This window comes from Barbatula barbatula, assembly GCF_947034865.1.
Source record: "Barbatula barbatula genome assembly, chromosome: 1".
NCBI classification, from domain to species: Eukaryota; Metazoa; Chordata; class Actinopteri; order Cypriniformes; family Nemacheilidae; genus Barbatula; species Barbatula barbatula.
Window position 1 is genome coordinate 10,221,234 of NC_136766.1, and position 27,355 is coordinate 10,248,588.

Below are 27,355 nucleotides of genomic sequence, written 5' to 3' on the forward strand. Positions count from 1 at the left end.
ATTCTGTAATTTACTCCACCCTCAAGTTGTTGCCAATCTGTAGGAATTTCTTTGTTTCGATGAACACAGAGAAATATATTTGAAAGAATTTGTTTCTGCATCAAACTAAGGATATAGCTTGTGTAAATGCTGTCATAAAAGCAAAAGGATTAGCATACATATCAAATTCTCAAAATCATGCTTTACCAATGCATTTCCACATGTGCATGTTTTCTTATGTGTGCACATGCTCTTTTGTGAAAATCTTTGTTTCGCTGATATCTGACAGCTCTGGTAATGGTCCCAATCGAGTTTTTCTGTGCAGCTATCTGACAGACAGATCGAGCACACTGGTGAGAAGGTCTACTGCATATAGCAGCCAACACACAAAACCTACATTATAAACATTTACACAGTACACACAATACCCAAACACCTTTCTAGATATAACCCTCCATTCAGTGCTCACATTTCCTCTATTCTCTATTCTGTCCTTGCACGGTACATAGGCACAGGATATAGAGAAACCTATGTAAACTATACATATAGCACCATCTATAGGAGAGGTGATAAATGTGCAGTGCAGTATAATGTGTTTGGAATGTGCCGTGAGGCTGTGTGCCATATATATGTCATGGATTTGCCATTAATTTACCATCTGCAGGGCTTGGATGTGCTTGAACTATCTCTGGATTTTTCCGTCTCCAATGATGAAAACGCAGTCCAGATGTCTTCATCACTTATACCATCTATCCACAATCATACTGTTCACAAACACACAGGCTGCCAAGAGCTTCTTCGTCCCCTAGAAGGGTGCTAAAAAACTATTCTGACTGATGTTAAGGAGGAGTGTTAGATATATAAAACATTCATTCTTAGTGACGTGCTTTAGTTAAAAAAACAGCAACATTTCTTTTTGATTTGTGTTTATATTTAAAGTCTAATAAATCAGCGGCAGAAACATTTGTTGAACGCCATGAAAAAGAGATGATTCTCACAAACTCTTGAATTTTATTCTACGCTGGAAAGTTCAAGTTCTGTCCCGGCGGTTTTCCATATACGTGAGAATCTTAATATCCGGCCATAGAAAAAAAGTGCGACTCAGTTTCATGTGTTTGACCTCTGACACTGACATCAAGGTTGCTCGTCCTGTTTCGCCATAACAAAGTGGTGTTAGGTGAATATACAGGATAATATGACCCTGATGCAGGATGAAAAGCAACAGGAACTAAGGACACTAAAATTCAGTGTGTGCATGTTTGGTGAGGAAGTTCAGATAAGTCAGGAAGAGTGACTCAGTTCTACTAAATTGATACTCTCATGATGTGTACGGAAAATCTAACTTATTTTTAACACCCATTTTATGACTCAATATTGGATATCACTTCAATCTCATCTGATGATGGTAATAATGGCATAGTGCAGGCCATACTACAGTTTTACTGCATTGCCCACTACAGGCTGTGATTGAGATGGCTAAAAACACATAAATCATCAAAAAAGCATAGCATTATAAAAACTGTATAAAAATAAACATATAAATGTTTTTGTAGCTAAGGCAATGCTGGTTAGCATTATCTGTTGAAATGAGTTGATGTTAAATGTTGCAAATTCAAGTATGAATCCAATGGCATAGATAAATTGAATCCTGACATTCACCTGTCTTCCAATAATTATCGCCTCTACAGCGTCACAGTTCTGTTCAGACATGCTGTGGGGCAAAAGGTAACAGTGACTAATGCACACTCTGGAACACTCAGATAGAAAGGCAATGATTCATGTTTATAGAGCTCCTATTACTGCTGGCACTGTGTGTTTGTGCTGTCTTACAATCAGAAGCTACATATTAAAAGACAGTAAATGTTATGGATTAATATTTATGGAGGACCTGTTATTAGTGGTACGGACTTATGCCCGACCATCATCAACAAGCTTGTTACAAATATAAATATAGGAAATCTGGAGTCACGCTTTCCTTGTTTGGGTGTCTACAGACACTGAGAAGAAAACAAAGCTAACTGAAGAATCAACAAACGAAGAAAACAATAAATATTGTATCCATATTGACATTCCACACGCAATAAAAGCAAGTTTTCTACTTGCTAATACTACTTAAGCAAACTTTTTAACTGTAAACCTCAATAATAACTAAGACTACCTTAATATGAAATGTATAGTAACAGCTACAATATTTATTCATCCATAAATCGTCCATAAATATGTCTCAGCCTAACAGACCGAATTCAAGGCACAGGGGTCGTTTCCCAGACGGGGATTCATTTAAACAAGGACTATGCCTTTTTTCAACATTCTTTACAAATAAACGCGGGCATCTTGAGACAAAACAATCGCACTGATGTATTATAAGATATGTTAATGCAAGTTGTTTCCGATCAAGATAAGTAACATTTAAGATAGTCTGGGACTGGGCTTTAAGGTGTAGTTCACCTTCAAAATGAATATTCTGTCATCATTTACTCAGCCTCTTGTCATTTCTAGTGGTTTGAAATGACAAGTGGGCATGCAAATGATGAGAGAATTTTAATTTTGAAGGTGAACTACTCCTTTAAGCTCTGTCCGAGAAACCACCCCACACTGTCTAAGACACCACATGGTTCTGATGAATCAACAAGTATGTTCTGTGCCATCGATGCCAAGGTCATAGGGTCCCAGGAACATATGCACTAAAATGAATGAACAGGTGGTCTAAATAAAGACCATGAAAAAAGTAAAACACTTTGGATTGTAAACCAGAGATTCCATGTGTGTGTGGGGCAGTTTGCCCAGATGAGTGTGATTTAATTTTATCTGTCAAAAGGACAGATTGCATAACATGGAGTTGAACTAAATCTCATTTCTTTTCATCCATTCAATCCTTTTATCCTATTTCTGTTTTATTGTACCATCAATTTGTTCTTCTAAACATCCCTAGAGGTCACACAAAGGAAATGCCATGCTTCTCTAAACAGGACATTCTCCACCCATCAGCACCGTTCTCCACTGTTCCGCCCCATTATGCTGAAGAAATCACCATCAACCACCATTGATTGACATTCACAATGAATAACACCCATGAGTACTGGTAATGGGACTATAGTGTCGTTGTGTCAGAACCTATGAAGTCCAAAACCCTGGCAGAGGTGATATATGGGTTCACCTGCTAAATAACAAGCAAACGTAACCATCATGTCAAGTAAAGGAGAATTTAGAATAACGTTCAAACATAGTAGCATTAACAATCGATCTTTCCATATAGGCAGCACATTTGGGTCATTGTCATGCCAGACATTTTGACATTATTGCTGACGGCAACAAACACCATACAAGTCGGCACTCTGTGCTTTTTATTTATTGATCAACCAATTTACACATTTCTATCTATCTCTATCAGGCTCTAGTGATGTAATACAGAGAGATAAATATATCTCAATGCATTCCATTAATACCCTTTGACTCTGCTTCTAAACCTTCCAGTATGATTTGCCATCGGTTTGGATGGCTACCTCTGTTCTCCCTGTAAATTCAATCTTAGCTATTTTACTTTCATGGAGTTTTTTTTAAACATCACGTAAAATGATTCCATTTTAGCTTGCAAAGGCTTGTGACATGAACTGGTGCCAAAGTATCTGATGACACTATTTTAGAAACAACGAAAATTGAATTTATGCATTGATGAGCGCATAAAACACTTCTTTGTTGGTCTTTGTAGTCAAAAACTTCAAGTCAGAGTATGGTCTAAATGGCAAATTCTCGAGAGCAGACATCTTTTGACTCATGCGTGATGAAAGGTCTTAACCTTGTAATTCCGGCTTAAGACCCGGGGAAGATTTAAACTAGTGAAGTCTCTAATGAAGTCAAGACAGCTTATTAGCATTTTTCAGAACAGCCTTATTTCCCCCTGGCAGAAACACACAAATCCTCCAAATAACACAATATTATTTCCAATTTAAATCACAGTTTAGTAAGGTCGTTCGTCATTAACAGTACACGTCAATTCAAGGCATAGAAGAGCCTTCAGTGGGCTCTTGTCTGAAGTCTAAGGGGAAGAGGGGAGTGAAAAAGGGAAGTTCTGGGAATGTCAAACACCCTTTTCCTTGTTCATCCATCTTGTGATAAAAACCTTTCAAAAAGAAATGTTTGGGTCATGTGTTGCATCATTGGAGGAAGCTGGTGATAAGCTTTGATGTAACATGACTTTGAAGATTGGCTAGCACCCTGCACTAACACAAAATGTGTTCAGTATCATCCCTGATAGAATAATGGATCTCTCCTACAATATGTATGACTGAATATGGTCAGAATTCGCTTAATGTGTCTAACGCAAAACTACTATTTGTGGTCCATTTACCAGGGCAGAAAGCAGGCAGAAAACTTTTTCTCTGATTTGCATACCCTTTGATAATCTGGTGGAAATAAGCACTGGCACAGGATGATGCAAGTTAATTCCCTAAATAAATCGTGATCAGATTCAGTGTCTATGGCTGTTAGATAATATTTTATTTGTCCAAATACACACAGAGATAATCCAAACCTTCTCTGTCTGGCTCCTGACTTTCTAACACACAAATGCAAAGTTTTCCATATGGTCTCTAATCCAATAAATATTTTTTATTTATCCTTTAGCCACAAATCATAATCCGGACTTCAGCATTTCTTTACACCTCTTTTAATTATGCTGTGAGACATGTATACGGCATTATGTGGAGAGATTCCAACCCATCTGTGGCACTCATTTATCATGCAGTCGGCATAGATCTGTTTACGGTGACTAATGCTGCAGGAATGTGCGCCGCTGAAGGAGAACGACTAATCAATATTCAAAGACTCTTAATTTTGTGAACATTATCGTCCCTGGTTTGTCTCCTATAAGAAAAAGTGAAACATGCAATCGTAATGAACTGCTCATGCTCTCTGAAATAACATATCATCATGTGAACTGAGCTACTAAGGTACATATTGAGAAATTCTGTCACATAGAACAACATAAATTAGCACAGATGTCTGCAGTAATGCTGGTTTGCACCTGTCCTGTTCGTTTTTTCACATGATGTATTTCTGCTAATGAATGCTGATGGCTACAGTATCGTGCCACGACAGGAATGAAATAGAAGGCTATCCACCAGCCCCCCAAACCCCCATCCGTGCAGCATATGGTCTTCATTATATCGCAGTCTGTCCAAGAAGTTGGGCAATATTAATACAATTTGCTTCAAATCTTTGTACTTTTCCATTGCACACTGTTTTGGAACACATATAGAGAATTCTGCTTAAAATAAGCCCAAAGGAGCAACAAAATGATTACTTCAGGTCACTCAACAATAATCCTGAGGTTTGACTAGGTGTGTATAGACTGTATTGGGTTATTAGGTCACAAACAGGGACTGGTTTTGTGTTTTTCTCATTGGTCCCAACAGGCAAAAATGCAATATATAATTTATTATACACATAGCACTTCATTTATCCAAAGAGACTATAGTCTCAGCCTCAGACGGTCCGTTGGCTGAACGTCTGATGTATATGGGACACTTTTTAGGAAAAACTTCAGCAGGTTTGAAGTCGTCATCTGATTGTTTCAATTTGACAGACCAAAAATTCTTTTTAGCAGCGTTCTTTAGCAGACCACCTGGAAACAACACGAAGCCGTCTGATCTAAGAAGTAAGTTGTCGTGTTCACAACAGTTGCTATAAGAAATCATGACGGTCGACTAAACGCTTAATTCTTAAAAGTATGAAAGGTTCTCGGCATAAAATTATCATCATTTTGTAGCTGTTAACTTTTGACACGTTCGTGAATTTACACCGGTCTGTTACTGCAGGGACATTTCCACGCCTCTAAACATTAACGTGGCTCAAGGCGAAACGTGATTGGTTGCTTTACATGTCAATCATATGGCCTATTGGGCGGGCCTTGGCCAAAGGAAGCGGCAATAAATTCCAGACCTTCAGTAGGAAGGTCAGGCTACACGAGACTAAATAAACTATAGCTCTGGTGGATGGCACTTCACTGGACATCCACATCTAGGTCTAAACATCAGATTTTTGCATTGCAAGAAAAGGTATTACACACTGGCAGCCTGATGTGCGCACAGACTACTACGCTACCATTTACATGACTGCACTCGCTCAAGAAGTTGCTATTAGGTTATTTATTATTGCAATGGGACAATGTGTTTTCAGTTACTAATGGTTCATCAGTTCAAACGTCTTATAACAAACTACTTTATACTACCAGTTAAACAGTTAAAATGGTAGCCTACTGAGAATGTACACATGGATCAAAGTCCATTTCTATATTCACCAATACTGCTGAGCATGAAAGGGTGATTTTAATACCAGTTGACTGGGATTTCGCCAAAGCCCGGGTGAAAAAAGTGCACTAAAATACATTTTATGTTAATATTAAATGCAGTTTAATTGTTAAAGATATTTAAAGTGCTATATTTTCACGGACTCATTTTGTACGTAATATGCACAAATCAGTCATTGGTACCTTTTAAGATAAACTTATGAACATCTGCTATTTTTCGCCACCATGAATAGTCCTAAAGACGATATACACCTAATATGTGAAAACTCTTTCAGTACATTTATAAAAGTTTACAACATGTTATTAAATAGTGTTTTAGTGCACATTTTTTTTACCTGGGAGGAACAAACAGACCACCAAAGCTTGTGGCACTAAAACACAAAGCACTACTTTATACAGTGCAGCGCCTCAGTCTTAACAAGACAATATAAATATTTTCCACAGACTGTAATAAACATAAAAAGCATTTAGTATAATCTTTAAACAATTCATATTTTTCTTAAACTTTTTACAAAGTTTAAAACAAAATCATACCCTTGCAATGAATATGCACTTCTCCTTTTTACATTGGCATTAGTGCTACAAAACACAGATTTTCAAGGAGGTCGATTAGTGGTCCACATAATCCAAAAACAGCTTTAAGTTATTTTTACTCACCACGTAGTAGAACTGCATGTCCTGGCGAACCGGGTCCTCAGGCTGCATGAGTGTAGATGAGTGTTTATCCGATCCCATGTAGAACAAAACCATAACACTCCTTGGCAAAGACGCTCAGATCAGGTGCAAACACAACAAATTCCTCATCAGTCAAGCTCTGGAGAGGGAGTCAGTCCATCTGTGGAGCAGATCCCATTTAAAGGGTGTTAGTAAGAAGCTCGATGTCAGTGTTTCCTCTGTCTGTGTATCTGAGAAGTGATAGGAGCTCTTCCTGAGAAAGGGTGCTTTATAAGTGTGGGTCTGTGTGCGCTGCAGCTGATAAAATGTGAGTCCCTATACACGCAGCGCAGCAGAGCCTCTGCTGTCAACAACAGGAAACGTGTCAGTGGCAGGCAGCTCAGAGTTTGACAACCTCACAGTCTTCTTTTTGAAGCTTGCCCTAGGAAGCATTGTGAATGCTTTAGGGTGGGCTGTGCCTTTGAATGGGATCAGCACGGAATTATGCTTCCAATCCCACCTCCTTCACTGCGCATGTCTGAAGGTTTGGGAGAAGCTTTCGGCTCGTGTCTGATTAGCTTCTTATCTCAGTAAACTTTGCTCTTAAGTTTTTGATCTGAAATGTTGGAATAAGCACTGTGACCTGATGCACTTTATTTATGCACGCAAAAGTAAATATTGGAATTAAAGCATTTAAAAAATGGTATTTCTTTTGAAAGTTCAAACATTCTTATTCATACACTGTCTGTCTTCAGATCAGGCTTTACATATTTTACATATCAGTCAAGTGAACCAAAAGTTTTGAGTGAAGTGTATCTCATTAACATTTCATGTAACAACAGAAATGTTCACATAACATAATATTAAATGCAGTAAGTTGCACACACAGTCCTCTTTGAATGCAACGGTGTTCAATGTCAAATCGTATGTTTTTATGGATATAACAATAACTTCAGTACATTTCCAAACGTTTCCCAAAGACAGCCCCACACACAAAACATTTGTTCTCTTAATAATGTTTTCTTACAAACTCTACCACTTTACTGCCTTTCAAACCAGAAAAACTGGTACAAAATGGACATGCAGAGTAATAACAGGGGAAAGATCCTCTGTGGTGGTGGTGTTGTGTATAAGCACAAGGAAAGAAATGACAACTAGATTTACATCTAGGCTATGATAAAAAAATACTTCAGAAAGTGCTGCACCAATTTTCTTAATATTAATCATGATTCATGTTTGCCATTTTGTTACCTAAAATACTTTTCAGTTATTTTGCCTTTGTATGTTATCGTGTAGCAGCTGCAAAGTGTAAATTCTTTTTTAAAACTAAATCTCTATTGTGTTTGAAATAGATGGTGTGGTTTGATTCTGAATGTGTACTTCACAATAAATTCAGCTATAAAAAACTATTAGTTCTACAAGTAGTCAGCCTCTTTCCTATCCCCCGACAACCTTAGGTCATTGTAATGACCTGATGGATAGACAATTCTGCAATACACAGAAAGAAATAAGTGTTTAGAAAATGTCGTGGTAGTTCTTGATGTTCTTTTAAGAGAGTAAAAGAGAGGCTTTAAGCCTAAGGATAATTTTAGCGCGCTTTACCCAAACAACCCTTATCAAAAAGAAGTATACTTGAAGTTACATTTATTCATTTAGCAGACGCTTTTATCCAAAGCGACTTACAGATGAGGAAAACAATGGAAGCAATTGGAACCACATAAGGACAACAAAAAGCATAAGCGCAATCAATAACTGGTCTCATATAGCCTACCACAGTATACAGAGCAATTTTTCCAGTAGGGGGTTTTCAGCCGATTCCTGATGATGGCTACACATTCTGCTAATCTTCTAGCAGCAGGCAGATCATTCCACAAATGTGGAACCGATCCAGAGGAGGTACGCGAGACATTTTCTTACCTTTTTGGGATCGCACCACAAGACGTTGTTCGTTTGCGTAGGGACCTGTTGGCTACATAAATCTGCATTAGCGAGTGAAGATAAGGGGGTGCCAAATCAGTGGTGGTCTTGTAGGCCAGGAGCAGAGTCTTGAACTATACTTGGAAGTTCATTTTTTAAGTATACTTTATGTAGTTAGTATACTAATATCAATGGACAAGTATGCTTGAAAGTGTACTATTTGAATACCGCATGGGACTAAATTGGCCCACTTTTTGGTTTATAAAAGTATAATTTAAGTGTACTTAAAACTTTTGAGTAAACAAGTTTAAAATTAGGTGTTCATTTGTTGAAATACAGTGTATAAAGTTAAGAGAAAACAAAAAAGTATGATAAACCATACAAAAAAATAAAGAGTTCTTTCATATAAAGAAGTCACAAAGCAGTGTTTGTGAGTATTTTGCCATGACATTTCAGAATAAATACAAGTTTGTTCCGATGTTAGAAATTGGATTGGCTGAGTTGCATTTCTAAAGAGCTGATATACAGACTACGATGGATTTGGTTTTGTTAAATACACCTTTTATCCATTTTATGATTTGAATTAAACAGGTGTAACAAGACCAGATGGTAATTGGAATGAGGACGCCAGCAGGTAAAGTTTTTGGGATAATTTAATGACGTGCACATTCAACAAGAATCTTCAGGAATCAAATCAGGTAGAAATGTTCAGAAATCATATCAGGTACGTATTCTTAGAAATCATTCTTAGAAGTATTTTCAGAAATCACATCCTTTCAGGCCACCAACAACAACAACGACGACTATAGTTACTTCTTTCTCAGGTAAGTGTCTCCAGGTAATCGGGCACAAAACCTCAGTAGCAGGTATTCCACGTGACAAACGCTACAAAACAACAGGATACAACAACGCTCAACATGAAACAGTCCGACTTAAATAGTGTGACAACCAAACAGTGAACAGGTGTGACGAATGTGTAATCAAAGATGGCGGGTGAAGTGCGCGGTGCCTGATGGGTAATGTTCTTCAAAAGTCCGGGATTGAGAACGGGGATAAACAGAAAGGGATGGCGATCTCGGGGGCGTGGTCTGATGGGCGGGCGTGTTTATAACAGGTTGACACAACTTTGAGTGGTTCTAGTAGATTTTGTTTTATGCCAGTATGCAACACACACTACTAGTTATACTCAAGCCCGTAGGCAGGGGGGTTCGGTAGGTTCGAACGAACGCTCCTCACTGCCAAAGGTCCAGAATTTAAGTCATTTTTTTTCATGTGATTATAGTCGTCGTTGTTTTAATCAATCCCTTATAGTGTGTTCACACCAAACGCGAATGAAGCGTCAAGCGCGAGTGATTTACACGTTAAGTCAATGCAAAGACGCGATAACCTACTTGCGGCGCGAATTGAGCGCGAATCTCTGAATTTGAGTAGCACTAAACTATTAACTATTAATAAACTATTCTACCATTAGGAGGCATAATAAATATATCTCAAATCATATTTAAATATCCACAATAATTCAAGTAGTAACTCCGGCCCATGTCATTTTCTGTTACAAACCGACCTGGCCCCCCATTAAAGACAGGGAGAATTATGTGGCCCTTGCAGAAAATATTTTGGGGACCCCTGGTCTACAATATAATAGCCATATAAACAAAAATAAAACATAGCAAAGAGGCATTGACAGAGAGTCAAGAAATGATGATGAGAAGAATTATTTTTAATATTTCCCTAAAGTTCATTAGATCTATTCTGTTGTTAGCGTGGTCTTTGAACTTATGAACTGTGTATGTAAACTTATCAACCGTGTTACACGAGGAAGCAAGTTGACAACAATGCAATAAATATTTTAGGTGCATCAAAAAGCGTGCTGGTTAAGATACCAGCAGACAAGCTAATCCAGCACAAGTTAAAAGGTCACCAAAACGAAGGAATTGAACCTCATAATTAAATACAAAAGGAGAAAAACTGCATAAAGGTCCACTTTTTGAATAAAAAAATAGGCTCCCCTTTCAATAGGCTGGCTACGGACCTGATACTTCCACTTGTTTCAGAACTTAACTTCTGCAAAAGAAAGAGAAAATGAGTCTACATAATCCATGGAGTATGGAGTAATACTAAAAGCTATTTATAAATCAAACATTTACAACAGACAATTCAAATCAGTAGTTGTGAAATCCATGTTTGAATTTTCATTCTAGTCTATTATTATACCCATAACAACATGAACTCATCTACAAATAATCAAAACAATTAGCAGTTGCTAGTTTGCTAATCGCAATTCAACACAGTGGAGAAATTATATTACAGTACTTTACTTACTAGTAGAACTCATTTCACGAGACTGCTATGTTGAACAACGAAAATGAAGCAATTCAGCATTAAAAAAATTTGATAGAAAAGCACACACCCCAATATTCACATGTAACTTAAGTACAGTTAAATGAATATATTGAGTGAAGTTCAGAGTTGTTATTACTTAGTTAAACTCATTTAAGAAAAAATAAATGCACACTTTTTTTAAGCAAGCATTTAAGTTCCACACATTTGTATTTATTTGATTCCAAGACAAGTCATATTTGTTACTGTGTAAACTAGCTATGTAAATTAATTATAAGACATTGTGAAAAACTGGAAGAAAATGTGAAGGTTATGAAATATGTAAAACTTTATTTGCTTTGGCAAGACTTGGCACTCAAAGTGTTTTTAGGTGGTTGCTATGGTGTTGCTAAGATATTCTGGGCCATTGCAAAGGTGTGGTGAGGTGGTTTCTAGGGTGCTCTAAATGTTTGCTAGGGCATGGCTTTATAGCTTCACCGCCATCGTATGCATGATCACTTTTAAAGTCATAGCACAACTCTGAGCGTATAAGCTGCTTAATTCTACATATCATTTATGGGTCAACGACAAAGAGTAGGGGGACAAGTTATGCACAATATTTTGTCCAGACAAAAAACGAATAATAAGAAGAGCACCACTAACTTTGAGATAAGTATTTAATAGGCTACTCAAGCAAAAGAATAGACACAAGTATGCTTAAAGGACAAAAGATTTAGTACAAGTATAGGCCAAATATACTTAAACTTTTCACTCTGTAAAATCTGTATAGTTTAATAAAGTACATTTAAGTATATTTCTGAGAAGTACGTAAAGTATATTTCTAAGAAGTACATAAGTAGACTGAAAGTATACTTTCTTATTTTAACATTTAAAATAAGTATACTTATAGAACACTTGAATAAACGTATTTTCGATAAGGGAGTGATTATTTAGATTTGTAAATAGAAAAAAATTCCCACAAGGGGGCAATGTTGCTTAAATTTCTACCCAAAGGAAAATGGAAGGATCTTAGATGTCATATATATTAGGCTTGCAGAGACGGTCTGTGAATTTAAATAGAAACAAAACGGTATAATGCAAATAATTGTGAAGCTTGCGAAGTAGGCCTATATTGTGAAGTATAAAAAACACAAGATATCAGAGAAGTGTTATGCAAGAAAATAATTTATTTTAATGATATACCTTTTACCACATACAGTAGGCAAGACATACTGCAATTGATTTAGAGATCTCACACCAATTGTATAATTTCTGCTGGAGGGTGAGGTCTGTATATGCAGTCTGTTCAAGGATAAAATAACAAAAATATAATTTTCTCAGTATTATCTTGCCTCCACAACCCATCTCTTCTATTTCCAACGCGTAAGGGTAATCTAATAATTTGTAAAGCTTTTTCTGGCAATCTGTCATACACAACTGAGAGAGCCTTTGTGCACTGGCATACTTATATCTCATCTATAATACTTAAGTCTCATCTTTACCTGTGTGTAAATGTAATGATGTCAAGCATTGATTAAATGATGGTTCCCATTTACTGCAACAAACTTGTTAAGGGCTTAGAAACAATTTCCGCCAATGCTTTGCCCAAATTGTTATTTTTCTTAGTTGGCACTTTTTTATTGTTGTGCAGCAGTTTTGTCTCTCCTCTGTGTACAAAAATTGGCTTTAGAATGTATCCCCATTGTATTAATAAGGAAAGAGGAAAAATCGTCTAGCATGGGGTGGAAGTACTGTAAACAAAGACGTCCACATTTGGTGAATAGTCCACATCTTGCTTTTTTAGGTCACTGTGTCAAATGCTACTAATGTGATTTTAAAGAAAGCACATCTCTCTGAAGGATGTAGCATATCATCTGTTTAGAAGCTGGACATACTGTATCATCCTTCTCAGGGATTTCCATTATTGATGCACAAGGCTTTTAACAGTCCACAAAGGTACATATGTTGTGATACATCTCTATATTTAGTTTTGCCCAAGTACTACCATCTTCCTCTCACCTCTCTTCTGTTTGTACCTGTGAGAGTACTGTTGACACCGATAGGATTAAGCACAGAGTACACAAGAGTAATGATAAATATTATAGTAGTAAATCCTAAAAAGAGTAAAAGAAACTCTGCATACTTCTACAGAAGTGCAATACCAAGGCATTTAAAAACACAGAGGCTTCACGCCATAGTACAAGGCAAATAAACACTGGTTGTCAGATTTTTTCATTCACTAAATATTGAAAACAAATGTCACACACTATTTTAATGATGTAGTATTCAGTCTCTTTTTTTCATATGGTCGGAATACCTGAACGACTTGTCTTTAATTAACATTGAGAGTACGTGTTTAAGAGTTAGAACAGATTTTTGCCAAGCACTTCCTCTCCTGGACTGCTGAGGGCACTCCGGCTCAATAGCACCGGGTTCTGTCCATCGTTTGATTGCGAGCCAGAGGAATAGTCACGTGAGAAAGGGGAATGGTAAGAAGAAGCTGTTTTCAAGTGCAGCTGTCTGTTGTCTGTCTGATAGTCTCTGAAATTCCCACAATGAAGGATGACAAGTTAATTTACCAAAGATGAGCTGCTTGAGTAAATGAGCACATTTGATCAAAGTCCACAAAGTCTTTGCATGTTCAAATGTTGTACAATCCAAGCTTGCAGTGACATTAAGGGCAACCATTACATTTTTGGGGGGATTGAAATTTAACACTGATGAGTTTTGTCTTTTCCTAACATTCAAAGACGTTCAATGTCAATACTGGCACGGGAACAGGTCGGATGCAGCTTTGATGCATAGTCTGAAATGGACACACTGTGGAAAGCTTTGCATTTTTGTAGGCATGTGAGATTATTTGGGGACTGTGGAGAGAAGATAGATATTTAGATCAGGACTTCCTGTACCATCCACAATCCTTAAAATTTGGTCTTGAGGTTAATCTCTAAAGAGATAATACACCCAGACCAGTAGCAATGGTGGGTTTCCTGAGATGTAAAGAAACCCCTGAGAGACTGGACCCAGATTGACCGTCAGGGTCAAACTGATGACCCAATTCTCTTTTCTGTAGGTAAATGTCCTGACCTTCATACCTACTCCCTGTGCTTTTCCCTCATGTTCACATTTTTCCACAAAATAGTTTCCCTATCATGGTTTTGATTTGTTGTTTTCCATGATGCACAAGCATAGCTATATGCTGTGTGTTTACACTTCCGGCAGTTTGGGAAGATCTATAGAGTGGTTCAGGTGACAAATGATGACAAATTTGATCCCCCATGTGCTGTGAGTTTGTAAAATAATAGGCAGTTTCCAAAGAATAGTCACTGATGGACATACTTCATGTCCTTGATCAAGCAGTTATGAATTTACATTTTAGAATATATTGTGTGTATATATTGTTTTGTACATATTAAACTCAAGAAGACATTTATATGGCCTTTCATCTTTTTTGAAAAAATAAAACAATATAGCTTTTTTTATATTGTAAACTAGTTAATGTACTGGTGAAAGTGCTTCATTTTTAGGGGTACCAGGTCTTGCTTACAACTTCTCTGGAATGTTTCTGACTCAGGTCATACACTCCTCTTTCTGTGTGAGTTTGTGCAGTCTTTTAAAACGCAATTATCCTACTAAGACACTTTCTAGTCCACCGCTAGATAATTGGCAGAGTAAACTTTGGCTGAGCCAAACACATAGGCAAAGCTCCATAATGAAATAAACAGTCTGAAAATATTTCTTCATGTCAGTTTCATAATCACATCCAGAATTACAGATCTACCCCAGAATTTTGTATCATGGTGGGTTCGGTTTCCTTTATCACAGATCATGCTCCATAACAGCATCGGTACAATCCGCCACCAACTCAAATGGAGTTCATTTCTGACAGCTGGAGGTCCTTGAAAAATAAACCATTTAGATGGGCAGTGGAGTGAAACAGAAAACGAGCCATATTGATATCCAGCCTGTGGTCCTCGGTGGAATCACTGGTCCTGTGAAGCTGGTTTAGGTGTGTTTGTTTCGCTCGCATCTGATTGTGACTGAGAGAATTCGGTGACTCGTCGTGCCAGTGGGTTTGTGCTCTTTAACAACTCCATGGCAGAGACTCGGGTGCCACTGCTGGCTTTACTGCTCCTCTTCTGCAGAAGAGCCATGAAGTTTTCATTCCGTGAGCTTGACCGAGGAGTGGTCCCAAGGCCCATGGTTCGGAGGTCGGTGCTACTGATTTTCACAGGTGAGACCAGACACTGTCTGCTTCCGAATGAGTCGGTTGGTTCCTTGCGCCCAAGAACCTTTCTCTTTGACCTAGGTAGGTAGAATATTACACATAGTATGTAACTGATTACAGGCATGACGTCACACACTTTACAGCACTACTTTTTATAATTATATCAATGATGTAATGTGAGACCAAAAAATTACTTAAGTTAATAGATGCATTTAAATGTTTAAATGCAAATTCTTTACCTGTGTATGATGGTGAAGAGATCCTCAGTGGTATGAGTTGCTGTTGGAGTGTGGACAAATACATCATCATCTGTTTCTTCACTAATGTGCAGTTCCATCTTGTCAACCACAGAACTGTTCTCCTCCAATATTTCTGGGTCTGTGTGAGATTTAAAAAAAACGTATTAAACCATACTCACAACCTAAACTTAAAAAACAATAAATACTAACTGTAAGCTTAACTGAACATATTAAATGTTCTTTAACCTGTTTCTGTCTCTGCTGTAGGTGTCCTGTATTCCATAATTTGATGAGAAGCTGAATCTTTCAAACTGTCCTCTTCTACAACAACATCATGCTCTTGATCCTCAGGGGTTTCATAACTTTCAAGACCTTCATGGTTTCCATGTAGTTTTTGTGTTTTAGGATGATCTTGATCTTCATCTTGGTTATAATGTTCCTCAATCTCAGATGGTGATGGACCTATGGGTGACTGGGTGACACTGTCAGAAAGAATATGCTTCTCTGCACTGCCATTAGTTTGGGTGCTTGGAGGGAGTAGAAGGAGGACACTGGGTTTTTTGGGCACTGGAGGGGGTACCTTGGGCTTCTTTTTGTCTAACTCTGCTAAACAGGATATTGTCATTCTACTTGGTAGGGTCTTACTTTTATCCTCTCGTTCTGGGCTACTTGGAGATGGAAGATCCTCTTCAATGGGAATCCCATGTTCCAGGTCAAACTCGGGGAGAGGAGGTGCATGGCTGTGTAGTTTCTCTTGTGAGGATATTCCAGATGTGCATAGTGGTGACTGAGCTGTCCTTTTAGGTTTGGGCTTGCGTACAACCATGTAGATGTTTCCAACAGGCATGGGTCGGTCCACAGGGGAGGACGGAGGAGATTCAGGTGCCAGGGGGGAGGATGCGGGAGATTTAAGCATTAAGTTCATGGGTCGTTTAGGTAGAGGTGGCTTCATTGCAATGGGCGGCCTAGACTGTTTTGTTTCTGAGGGGGTGATAGGAGGGCTGAGGTCTCGACTTTGCTCTTCCTCTATAATGTCAGACGAGCCATCAGGGCTGTCCTCAAGTTCAGAGCGGCTTACTGAACGAAGGCGTATACTTCGCAAGTCTGTTGTGGTAACTACAGGGACAGATGACTGACTTGGATTCAGTTTACCTGGTTTATTGGCTGTGGAAGTGTCCGAGTGGCGTCGGCTGGCTTTAGGCTTGTGTTTGACATTGGACAGGTCCAGTTGAGTGTTTGCAGGCAGTTCAAATGAAAGACGTGAACGAGATTTATCCTTTGCAGAGGTTGGTGGGAGGGAAGATTTACGCTCTGGAATCTTTGGACGCATCTTGCAGCCAACTGGGGGAGGACCGGTGATGACGGTGTTTGATATGGTTGGGGTGGGAGTTTCAGACTGGCTTGAGTAGCCACTGGATGGGGATATAAGGCATGGGGGCTTGAAGGGAGATACCTTGGTCTCAGCCTCAATAGAAAGCTGGGAGGGAGAGGTAGCTCGTGACGTTAAGGGTGAATCTAGGGACTCTGAGCTGCCCCGTACCTTCATGCACTCAATAACAGTGGTACCTGTCGCTGTGCTTGAACCTGATAGTGAACGGTAGGGATCGTTGTTGGACTTCCACTCATTAAGCTGCCAGTGAGGAGGAAAGCCAAGATCTGCTTCCCTGTCGGGAGGCTGAGATATATCAGATGATGTTTCTAAGCTATTGTGGGCCTGATTCGTGTCTTCTTCCGGCCTTGAAATTAAGAAATCAGGCTGGAATGAATCTTGAATATGGTGATCCCGAGGGAGAAAGAGGCTTTTGGGTCTGCCATCTCTGAAATGAGCTACTCTGTGGTAGGAGCCCAAACCTCCAGCCTCCGATAGATTTTTCATTAGAGATACACTACGTACTGGAGGTGGTGGCTTTTTCTTTGATTTCTTTAGTGAGATACTGCGCGAACGTGACCTCAGTCGACCGTCAGGAACAAAGTCTGTAGTCACAGAAACATTATCAGTGCTGGTGCCATCTTCAGAGCTGTTACTTGGATATAGCAGGGCATAACTCGCACCTTCTGGAACAACAGTGACAGTCTCACCTGGAGAACAGAGATTATCTGCTGAGCAAAAAGACCCAGAGTCTGTTGGCGTTGAAAGAGAGCGTTCACGGAACCTGAACACGTTGGACCGTGCTGATCTCTTCTCTTTCTCACTTTTGCCGATGCTTCTAACTGTGGTCAGAATGGAAGCTTCCCCATCAGTATCATTCTGTCGTCCTATAGCAACACCACTCCCTTGTATGACTGTGTACATCTTGTGCCCATATGGTTCAGAGATAGAGGTGAAAGAACTGGAGTGTGACCCTGAGCTCATGGAGAGACACGAACTGGTCTGAGATGGGCACAGTAAACCACCTCCTTCAACTCCAGGTGTTAACATTCCAGTTTTAGATATATGCTGGTTGGAAGCAGGGCTAGTAACCATGGCATAGTTGTAGGAGTCATTCCAGGAAGGAGAGAACGTGGAACCTTTTGGGCCATTCCAGGAGGGACTGGGACACATCAGAGTGGCATGATCCATCATGCCTGATGGGGTCTTCGGGGATTGGGGGACACTGTGCTCCAGGTCACTTTGGGTTTTCCGAAGGGGGATATGCTGTTTACCTGTGTTATCGCTGGTGGGCTCCAACGATCTGGGTTGAGAGGATTCAGGGGAACAGGCACCTTGTATAAGATCTACAGCAAGAATTTTGCTGTCACCTAAAGACAAAATACGTTTAAATAAATAAGTTTTAAAGTCAGTGCATCATACTTAAATAAATTGAATTCAAATTCATAACATTGATGACTAAGAAAAACTGTAATCTGAGTTTGCTAAAGCCTCTGTGCGGCCCTAACAAACATTTGATTTTAGATTTACAAATTACTTATGTAAACATCACTTATCAGTGCCCATTGTCCTTTTCCTGTTTCTTTTGTTTGAGACCCTGTCTCCTATTAGATTCAGTTAGTCACCTTGGCAGTGCAGCGTGACATCAGGACCTGCAACCACACTCCTCGGGCGGCGAATGGTTTTTGGGTTGACCGCTGAATCAGTTCTAAAGGGGGCCCGGAGTTCTCTGTGCTGTGCGGAGTGCTTATCAAAGCTCTGGCCTGAGGCAAGATATGAGATACCAGCTGTCAGACTAACTGACAGTCCTCAGTGAAATAAATTAAGTTTAGTTTATGAGCAAGCTCAAACTGTTATATTTGTTACTAAAAACCTTAAAATGGTGTATTATTCCACACATGATCTGGCTTTAACAAGCATTTTGTTACATTTATGAATGAAAGTATATTATAGATAAAGCAACAGCCAACATGAGATAGATGGTTAGCTGGAGACTTGATCATGGTGCCTGATTGATCTGACAAAATGAAATCAGACAATGGACACTGGGAAATAGTGCTGGGTGTTGACTGAACACAAACCAATGGTTTTATATGAACCTTTTTTCAATTGCTAAGAGACAGTAAATGTGTAACCTTTTGCTGTGTTTTCAAGATTTAAAATATATTGCATTGGACTGGCTGTTTAATAAGTGGAAACGGTGAAGGCGGTGGTGCCGTGAGAATGCCTAGCATTCAACAATGATGAAAGGAACTGAAAGTAATGTGCTAATTAAGCCCACTTCTCACTATATTCTTTAACTTGATGCCCTCTTTTTTCCTCACTGAAGACACCCACAGAAGCCTCATTACCTCCCAACATGTGAGCTGGCTTCATTCATGAAAATACCAATAAAAGTAGGTAAAAAACCTTTGCTGTTTCACCCACCCTTCCTCAGCAGTTCTCTCTCTCTCACTTACACTGTATGTCTCTCACTCTATGCAGCTTTTTCTGTGCTTCCTAGCTAAGTGAAAGAGGGAGAGCTGCATGTTGCCATAGCAACAGCTACCTGTTCATTATCTTTAGCGGGTGAAGAGCAGAACTACGTTGGGAATCAGACCTCAGGCTCCCTAAGCACAGCATTAACTGTGTTTACAGATCCAGCCATCTCTCTGGTGTGTCTGGGCAAAAAGGGGTAACAGAAAGGTAGTCAAGAAGGACATTTAGAAGGATGGGTGTGGGACAGCTGAGATAGAAAGAGGGAAGGAAAGCAAAAGTACAATTGCAACAAGGGACGTGTATCTCACTTGAAGAATAGGATGATGGATTGAGAGAGAAGGTAAAAGGACTTCTAAATTTTATGTAGGCTACATTCATAAAATGTTACAAGGGTCTGAAATATCTGATCATGTTGAAAGACAGATGCTTAAAATCTCATTGATCTCACACTGGCTTCTCCTACAGTGCCATTGAGATTACTCTAAGTCTAATTCCAAGATGTTTCTTCTAAAACCCTGGTCATCTTACATGTGTCTCTTCAGTTGCAGGAGAGATCTCAAGAATCTCAAAAAATTTGCTCAGAATTGCCAAGATATGAATATGAACTAATATTACTTCTCTAAGTTAATTAATTAGAATTCAACTCTAATCATAATAGCATAAGAACTAAGACATGAGGATGTGGGACGGAAATGATGATGATATGATGATCAATCGAATCAATTCATTAAAGGGAAAGTTCACCAAAAAATGAAAATTCGGTCATCATTTACTCAGCCTCAGATTGTTTCAAAGCTATATAAAATAATAAATCCTGATGAATACAGATGGAGATATTTGTAAGAATGTCAGCAACCCAACATATCTCATCCCCCATTTACTGCCATAGTAGGGAAAAAATAAATACTACGGGAGTCAATGGGGGAGGAGATCTGTTTGGTTACAAATAAAAAAGAAAGTACACTAACCCTCTTCTCTCAACAGGTAGTGGTCTAGCTTTTGTTGAAACTAGTAACTTTTATTAGCACCTATTACTATTGCTCTTTGTATGACATATCGCTTATTGCTCTCTGAAACCCTTTTCTAAGTCGCTTTGGATAAAAGCGTCTGCTAAATGACTAAATGTAATGTTACACCTATGATATATATTTACCTAAAAAATTTTTACCTAAAGCCTTATTTATCTGAGATTAGGAATATATTAATTATGTTTTTGTTTTATTTCACTGGAAAAATTTATTTTTTTGTTTTAAGTATAAATTAAACTAAATTTAAAGATTCTATTAAATTGTTTATTCATTTTTCCCACGGAACACATGTCAAAAAAGAGGTTGCAGTATGTTGTTTAAATATTCATGTTACGTCTGAGTTTTCCCCCTCAATAATACAGACATAGCTGAGGGAATATTAGCCGCACACAATCATATATTCTCTGGGAAATGCACTCATTCCATGACAAAATACTAAAATGTATCATTTTCAATAATTCAGGTAAAAGTTGTAAAACAATAGACAACAAAATAAAAAATCTCATAAAAAATGTGTAAATCTATTGAAACAGAACCGACTATCCTTCAAGACTTCAAATGGATAGAAACAAAATATAATGCAGAAAATAGGCTGAGTCACGCTTACCTGTGATCTCAATGGGGACAAGGCGAGAAGGAGTATGTCTGCTCAGGTGCCAGCGAGGTTTCTCTGCAACAGGGGGGCTAACTGAGGCATTCCAGCCTAGAAGGGACTTCTCTGAAGCGCAGGGGCTGGGGTCCTGCGCCCGGACCCCTAATGTTGTGGTCTCATCCTCACACACCTGCTTACTCGCAGGCTAAAGAGTGAAAAACAAGTTCTTGTGTGTAAAATTAATGCTTGCAAGATTGCTAATTCTCAAACAATGTATTCATTATTGGCCATTTCTCAATTACAGCAGAACTGCTCAATGAATTTAATTTTTATTTTCAAACACTCCAATGTGAGTTTCGTTTTTTCAAGCAGATAATGATCAATGTATGAATGATTAATCCATCAGGATGTGTAAATATTCATGATTAAACTGTAACGTTTATAGTAACATGCTCAGAACCCGACAACAGATATTAGCTGTTTATACTCAAGGGACAAACCAAATGCAATTACATCTGCAAAACAATAATGCTTTATAAGAAATTATTTTCTAGACCCGCATCAGAATCCAATTAATGTGCCTAGTAAACCTAGTCAAAAAGCAACTAGTTTCATTTGAGAGCTAATACAAACTAATTTACCAGAAAAACAAACTCTGTCTTCTTGTTGCTGAGTGAGGAAGGGGATCGGCTGAGGGTGGTTGACGTGTCCTCGGAGCTCGGCGAGGAACAGTGTCTGAATGTCTGTCCTGTCACTCTGTTATCATACAGCTGCTCCTCAAAATCTGAGTAGACAGAGTTTTAAAGTTAGAAAAAGCCCCGAGAGACATGCAATTTGCAGAAATGTAGTATTCGTGAAATCCCTCTCGTTCGCATTGTCTAAAACGTTCCCTAAGGCTCTTGTAAACAGTCTGATTATCATTTCATTCATTCCAAAGGTCTCTCTTTGAAAGCCCCCACTCCATGATTGTAGCCACTCTAATCCCCCAAAACATTCCCTTTAACCCCACCCATTATACACGCACATACAAACAGTTTGTCCTCCAATTATCCAGGCTTCTTAACCCTTACTATTCAGTAATATGTTTGTGTGTACAGGTTTGTATCCTTCCCACTTATAGCTTATAAGGTCTGGGTGTGTGTATATGAGTGATGTGCGATGGTGTTAAAGAAAGGGATATGCTCCCTCTGTTGCCAAATGGGATGCCACACTCTAAGAGTTGTGGTTGCCTAGCAATGGAGGGCCGTCTAAGACAATGGCATACCTCCGGAGTCAACAATAGCCCCAAGCCCCAAGTTTAACCTCATAGAGACGATTCCTCTTCACATGCTGTGGCAATGCGTAACAAAGCACAAGAGAGAACTAAAATCCCACCGCATAAAAGTCCACAGTAATACTACAGCCTACAGCTGTGCATTGACTTCTGAATATGTTTTGGCGTTTTATTTATCATGCTGAAGGCCTGGAGACACTTCTTTGTTTATGTTTGACCAGATGGCTTTCGAATTACAGCATTAATGAGAACTCCTTACTTAGATCTCAAGTTAGCTCAACACTAAAGCTGGATGGACTGCCAACATGCAGGGACCGAACAATGTGTGCATGAATACAAAAAATTTGGGAATTTTCAAATGCATTTTGAAGAATAATTCACCGCAGCTGTAACAAGACCAAACTCACTCTAGTAAATGAAATGTATTCTAAACAATACAAAGCAAATTCTTGAATAAACACAACTATCCTCCCTTCTCCAAACCTCTGGCTTATTACAAAAAACCTATATCCTCTATACCAGCATATATAGCTCAACAAGGTCACTCAAGAGTTAACGAAACGTTCTTTGCAGTGCAGTTTAGGGAATTATATTCATGCAAACTCTAGCAAGATCTAACCAAAAGAGAAGAAAGTGAATTGGAAAGTTAGAACTCACCAGAAAAGTTCATACAAGTGCCCAAGGAAGCTCTGTGGAAGGCTTCAAAGACCACTGTCAATACTTAAAAGATGTATGAGAGAAGGCACCAGAAAGCAACACAAAAGTGAGAGTGTGGTTGTGTATGTGTGTGAAGGTATTTGAGACACACCCTCCCCTCCTTCCCAGTCAGCAAAACTAATGGGACTAATTCCTATCAGCCAACCGAACGGCTTGCCTAAACAACATGACAACCACTCAAGCGTATAGGATTCCATAGTGGTCGTGAACAACCTCAATGCCTCCCCTAACAAGATACATGATGAAAAAAACCCATTTATTAAATATAGGTCACTCCTTGTCTTGTGTATAAAGGAGAATTCCATTGAAGAGTAACAGTGAACCGTTTCTATTCTCTTCGGACAGTTTGTTTCTGGTCTATTTTTTATATTCATTTATTTTGTTATAATTGAAAGCAAATGATTTATATGAATTGGGTGCTATGTATTATGGGTTACAAAAACTAAAGATATTAAAACGTTTCTGTTATCAAATATTCAATATCCGCCTAAATATTATTTGAAAACTAACAAAAATGTTGTCTCAGCACTTAATTCAAATGATATAACAATATAAAAAAATAAATAAACAAATAATAAAATGGAAAAATATTTTTAATCTAAATAAAATGTAATAGTATGAGTGAAACTAAACAAAGAATCAAACAAATAACAAAATGAGAAAAGCCCATAAAATTGCTAAAACATATATAAAAATGAAACCTTATGTAAAATATTAATAAATTAGAATAAACTACAATACTACAATAAATCTGATTGGATGGGGTGCATGGTATTTAACATGTCATCCATTAACTTTATGTATTAGCTTGACAATTATGGAAGCTTAATAGGTTCGGTATTGTTGAGCCCTTTATTTTGCTAACATAATATGACTAAACAATTAACAGATACATGCAGAAAAGAGTGTTTTTTTCACAAACATTTCTGGCATAAACTATATTTACAGTATGCACATACATCTCTCTGCTAAATATTCATGGGCTCTGTTGTCAAATGCCCTTCAGCAGTTCATTGGGCTGTTGAGGACACCAATAAACACAGCCAATTAGGCACAACACTTTTGTTTGCATTTTATTAGTGCTAAATATATTGAAAACATTTTTATCAAACAAAACAGCAGTATTTTAAAAGTGAAAACACAAAACCGTTCACCAAAATTTCAACTGTTAAAAACACCAGGGCCGTAACTATCATCAAGATCAGAGGGAATATTGGTTTATCTAGTCAACTTTTTAGATTTTTACCTTTAAACTGGTCTAACAGCCCCCAAACCCACTTAAAATGTCATATTTGCATACCATCTCCAAATAGCAGACAGGCATATGCAAAGGCAAATTGCTGTTTATTCACATAGCATACGTTCATAAAAACTGACCACCCACTCAGTGTTGTTTGAGCAACAGCTGCCCAGTCGATCTGATACTCAGCTTCAACAAGAATAGCCTCCCTACATCATAAATACATCATATGTAATATGAAAAAAAGGAAAGAGATGGGATATTCAACCTGTACAGTAACACAAATGCACAGCGTCGGGAGTCATAAGGAACAATGCAACCATTTAGTGAGAAATGAAATGAACACAAAAAGCGATACTGTTAAGCAATCCGAATCAAATGGATCACAGAAAAGTATGATTCAGAGATAGAGATAACCGAGATAGACAGGGGAGGGAAAACAAGAGGATGCTCGGAGGAACAGAAAGACAAATACAGCATCTCATACATGCACTGGGAAACACAGACAGGGAATGGACGTGGAGGATATTCGCAGACAACATAAACGCACACCCACATGCACAAAAAATGAAAACACACAGGATCCAGACAGACGATCGTGCTGTGGAATCCAACAAAATCAGCGACGCAATCTTTCGTGGTACCAAGACACACAGGCAAACAGCCTGCAGCTGACTCTCCTACCTTGCAGTATACTCTGTAGATTCAGCTGAGCCTCCTGGTGCAGTTCCTGCACGCACTCCGGCCTACTCCACGAACCGAACACATTCACATGCTGTTGCCATGACGATTGGAAGTGGACCGTTCGTTTGCTCTCGGAGTCCAAGTTGGTGGTGGCTGGCAGAGAGAGAGAGAAAGAGGGAGGGGAGAAAAAATGAGAGATGCAGATAAAGAGAGAGAGAGATGCAGAAAAGAGGGAGGGGAAAGAAAAAGATACATATATATAAACTGATCAAAATCTGCATCTCACTTTATATATCTGCACACCACAGCAGCAGAGAGGTGGAAACATCGCATGGAGGGAATGCACGCTTGCTTTACAATCGAAGGGCTGTGATCTGATCATTATAACATTTAATTCATAACATCCATAACATGTTTTACTGTCATTTTCACAAACAGGCAAGACAAATTGAGGTAGACGGCCAACGGAGCTGATGTGCCAGTATTGATCAGTGTTTGGATACTGCACAAAGCTACTTTGTATTATTTTATTGTTTAAAACTAAATAATTAATAGTTACTATTTTATGTTTATTACTCAGAATGTCAGAGGTTCAGCGAATTGATATACAAATTAAGGTCTTAATGCAATGGTGTACAAAGTTAATATCTATCCTATAAGTATAAATCTGCTTACCAACAACAAGTCTTGTTTATAAAACCAAAAAGCAGAGAGACAGAAAAGACACAGTTTAAGAAAAGAGAGCTCACTCATCTCCCAAGAGGTTAACTGAGCACACTTAATTACAACTTCAGTGTTAGTTCTCTAAGAGGAAATTAATATGCTACTTCTCCCTCTTATGTAACTCAACTAATTTTGAAAGTACAAAAATAGACAAAATTCAAAGAACAGCTCGAAATGTTGAGCATTAGGACAACCAAAAGTGCTCTGCGAGAGGCTGTGTCGAGAAAAGTTGAATGCGAAATGTAAAAATGACCTAACCTGTGTAACCTTATAGATTTCTAAACATCTATTATAAAATCTTATCTTTTAAAAAAATCTTATCTTTCTACATTCAATCATAAACAGATAATTCATTATACTCTTATTGTAATAAGAGTTGCATTTTTAACCCTAGGAAATAAAACATGGCACGTTGAATTTGCACCAAGCTCCCGTCATTCTAACTCAAATGATGGCGACAGTGTGGCTATTTTGAGGTCCCTGGATATATAAACCAGTTGACTTCTGTATAAGCAAACTTAGCTCGCCGTGTGGTCCAGATGACATCTTTCATGATGCACTGCAAAAAGTGTTTTTGTCTTGATTTGTAGTACAAATATCTAAACATTCTTAAATCAAGATGTACTTTCTTGACAAGAAAGTTGACCCAAGATATTTGGTCTCTTTTTGAGGAGGAAAATATAAGAATTATGTAAGTTTATGGTAAAAACAAGCAAAAAATCGGTCAATGGGGTGAGAAAAATTAACTTAAATAAGTTACTTGAGAAATAGATCCAACTAAATTCAAGTTTATTTTTCTAATCCCATTGGCATATTTTTGGCTTGTTTTAAATTTACTTAATTCTTATTTAATTTTTCATAAAACAAGACTAAATATCTTAGGTCAATTTTCTTGTCGAGTAATTCTATTTTGTTTTAAGAAGTTTTACATATTTTTACTTAAAACAAGACAAAAATGCTTAGTAAAAATGTCATTTTTTGCAGTTTGTGCATGCTGCCCTGCATATTACAGTGATACTTCTCTTGCTACAAGACTAAATAAATGTCTTAGGTAAAATAACACCAAGAGAAACAAACAGACTGCTGCTGTTAACCCACTTCTACCTCGTTGAGTTGTTATGGTGCAGAATGTGTCTGGACGATATTTGTTGGACCTGTTTGCTACTCAATATCACATATCACATAACAATATCACATAAACAGTGGCAATATGTCAGACACAAAGGTGGGAGAATTATTGAGAACAGTAACAGTATAAAGAAAAATGAAAAGAAGTGTGATTCAGTGGAGTTAAAATTCAGATACAGAAGTTATAATTCAGACTTTTACATAAGCGTACTGTTCAGATTTTTTCTGTGAGACGAAATCTCACATGTTCCTTCTAGAGTTTCAAAAGCGATGTCAAAATCTTTGATCCTAAGTTTTATCAAAGATTTCAATATGAACTTTCTCATGAAGGTAAATTGCACCTGAACAAATATATTATATGCTATTTTACTGTAATTCAGCACTAGTCTAGTCTTGCCAACAATTGTCTTATAAATCTATTTTATTTATCCTTTATAGGATGCTTATACATTGAAAACTATATAGTCTTTGAGTAACTAA

General features: G+C 38.1%; 2 protein-coding genes across 4 annotated transcripts in view; both read right to left on the minus strand.

The window, feature by feature from the left end:
- Window positions 1-7,480, minus strand: part of arhgap36 (Rho GTPase activating protein 36) — a 29,683-nt gene extending 22,203 nt beyond the window's left edge. For 2 of the 3 annotated variants that reach the window (XM_079457066.1, XM_079457065.1), the window contains exon 1: window positions 6,944-7,251. In XM_079457066.1, the coding sequence (XP_079313192.1) occupies window positions 6,944-7,036 (93 nt within the window). In that variant the 5' untranslated portion in view covers window positions 7,037-7,251. Of the gene's footprint in view, window positions 1-6,943 lie in introns of all 3 variants that reach the window. The other variant, XM_079457064.1, reaches the window with a different exon arrangement.
- A 4,861-nt stretch (window positions 7,481-12,341) lies between these two features.
- nhsl2 (NHS-like 2) overlaps window positions 12,342-27,355 on the minus strand; it is a gene marked incomplete at its 5' end in the record, with an annotated part of 52,573 nt that continues 37,559 nt past the window's right edge. The window contains 6 exons of the mRNA XM_079456790.1: window positions 12,342-15,481; window positions 15,644-15,782; window positions 15,890-18,382; window positions 21,126-21,315; window positions 21,752-21,894; window positions 25,025-25,177. Of these exons, the coding sequence (XP_079312916.1) occupies window positions 15,160-15,481; window positions 15,644-15,782; window positions 15,890-18,382; window positions 21,126-21,315; window positions 21,752-21,894; window positions 25,025-25,177 (3,440 nt within the window). The 3' untranslated portion in view covers window positions 12,342-15,159. The remainder of the gene's footprint in view (window positions 15,482-15,643; window positions 15,783-15,889; window positions 18,383-21,125; window positions 21,316-21,751; window positions 21,895-25,024; window positions 25,178-27,355) is intronic.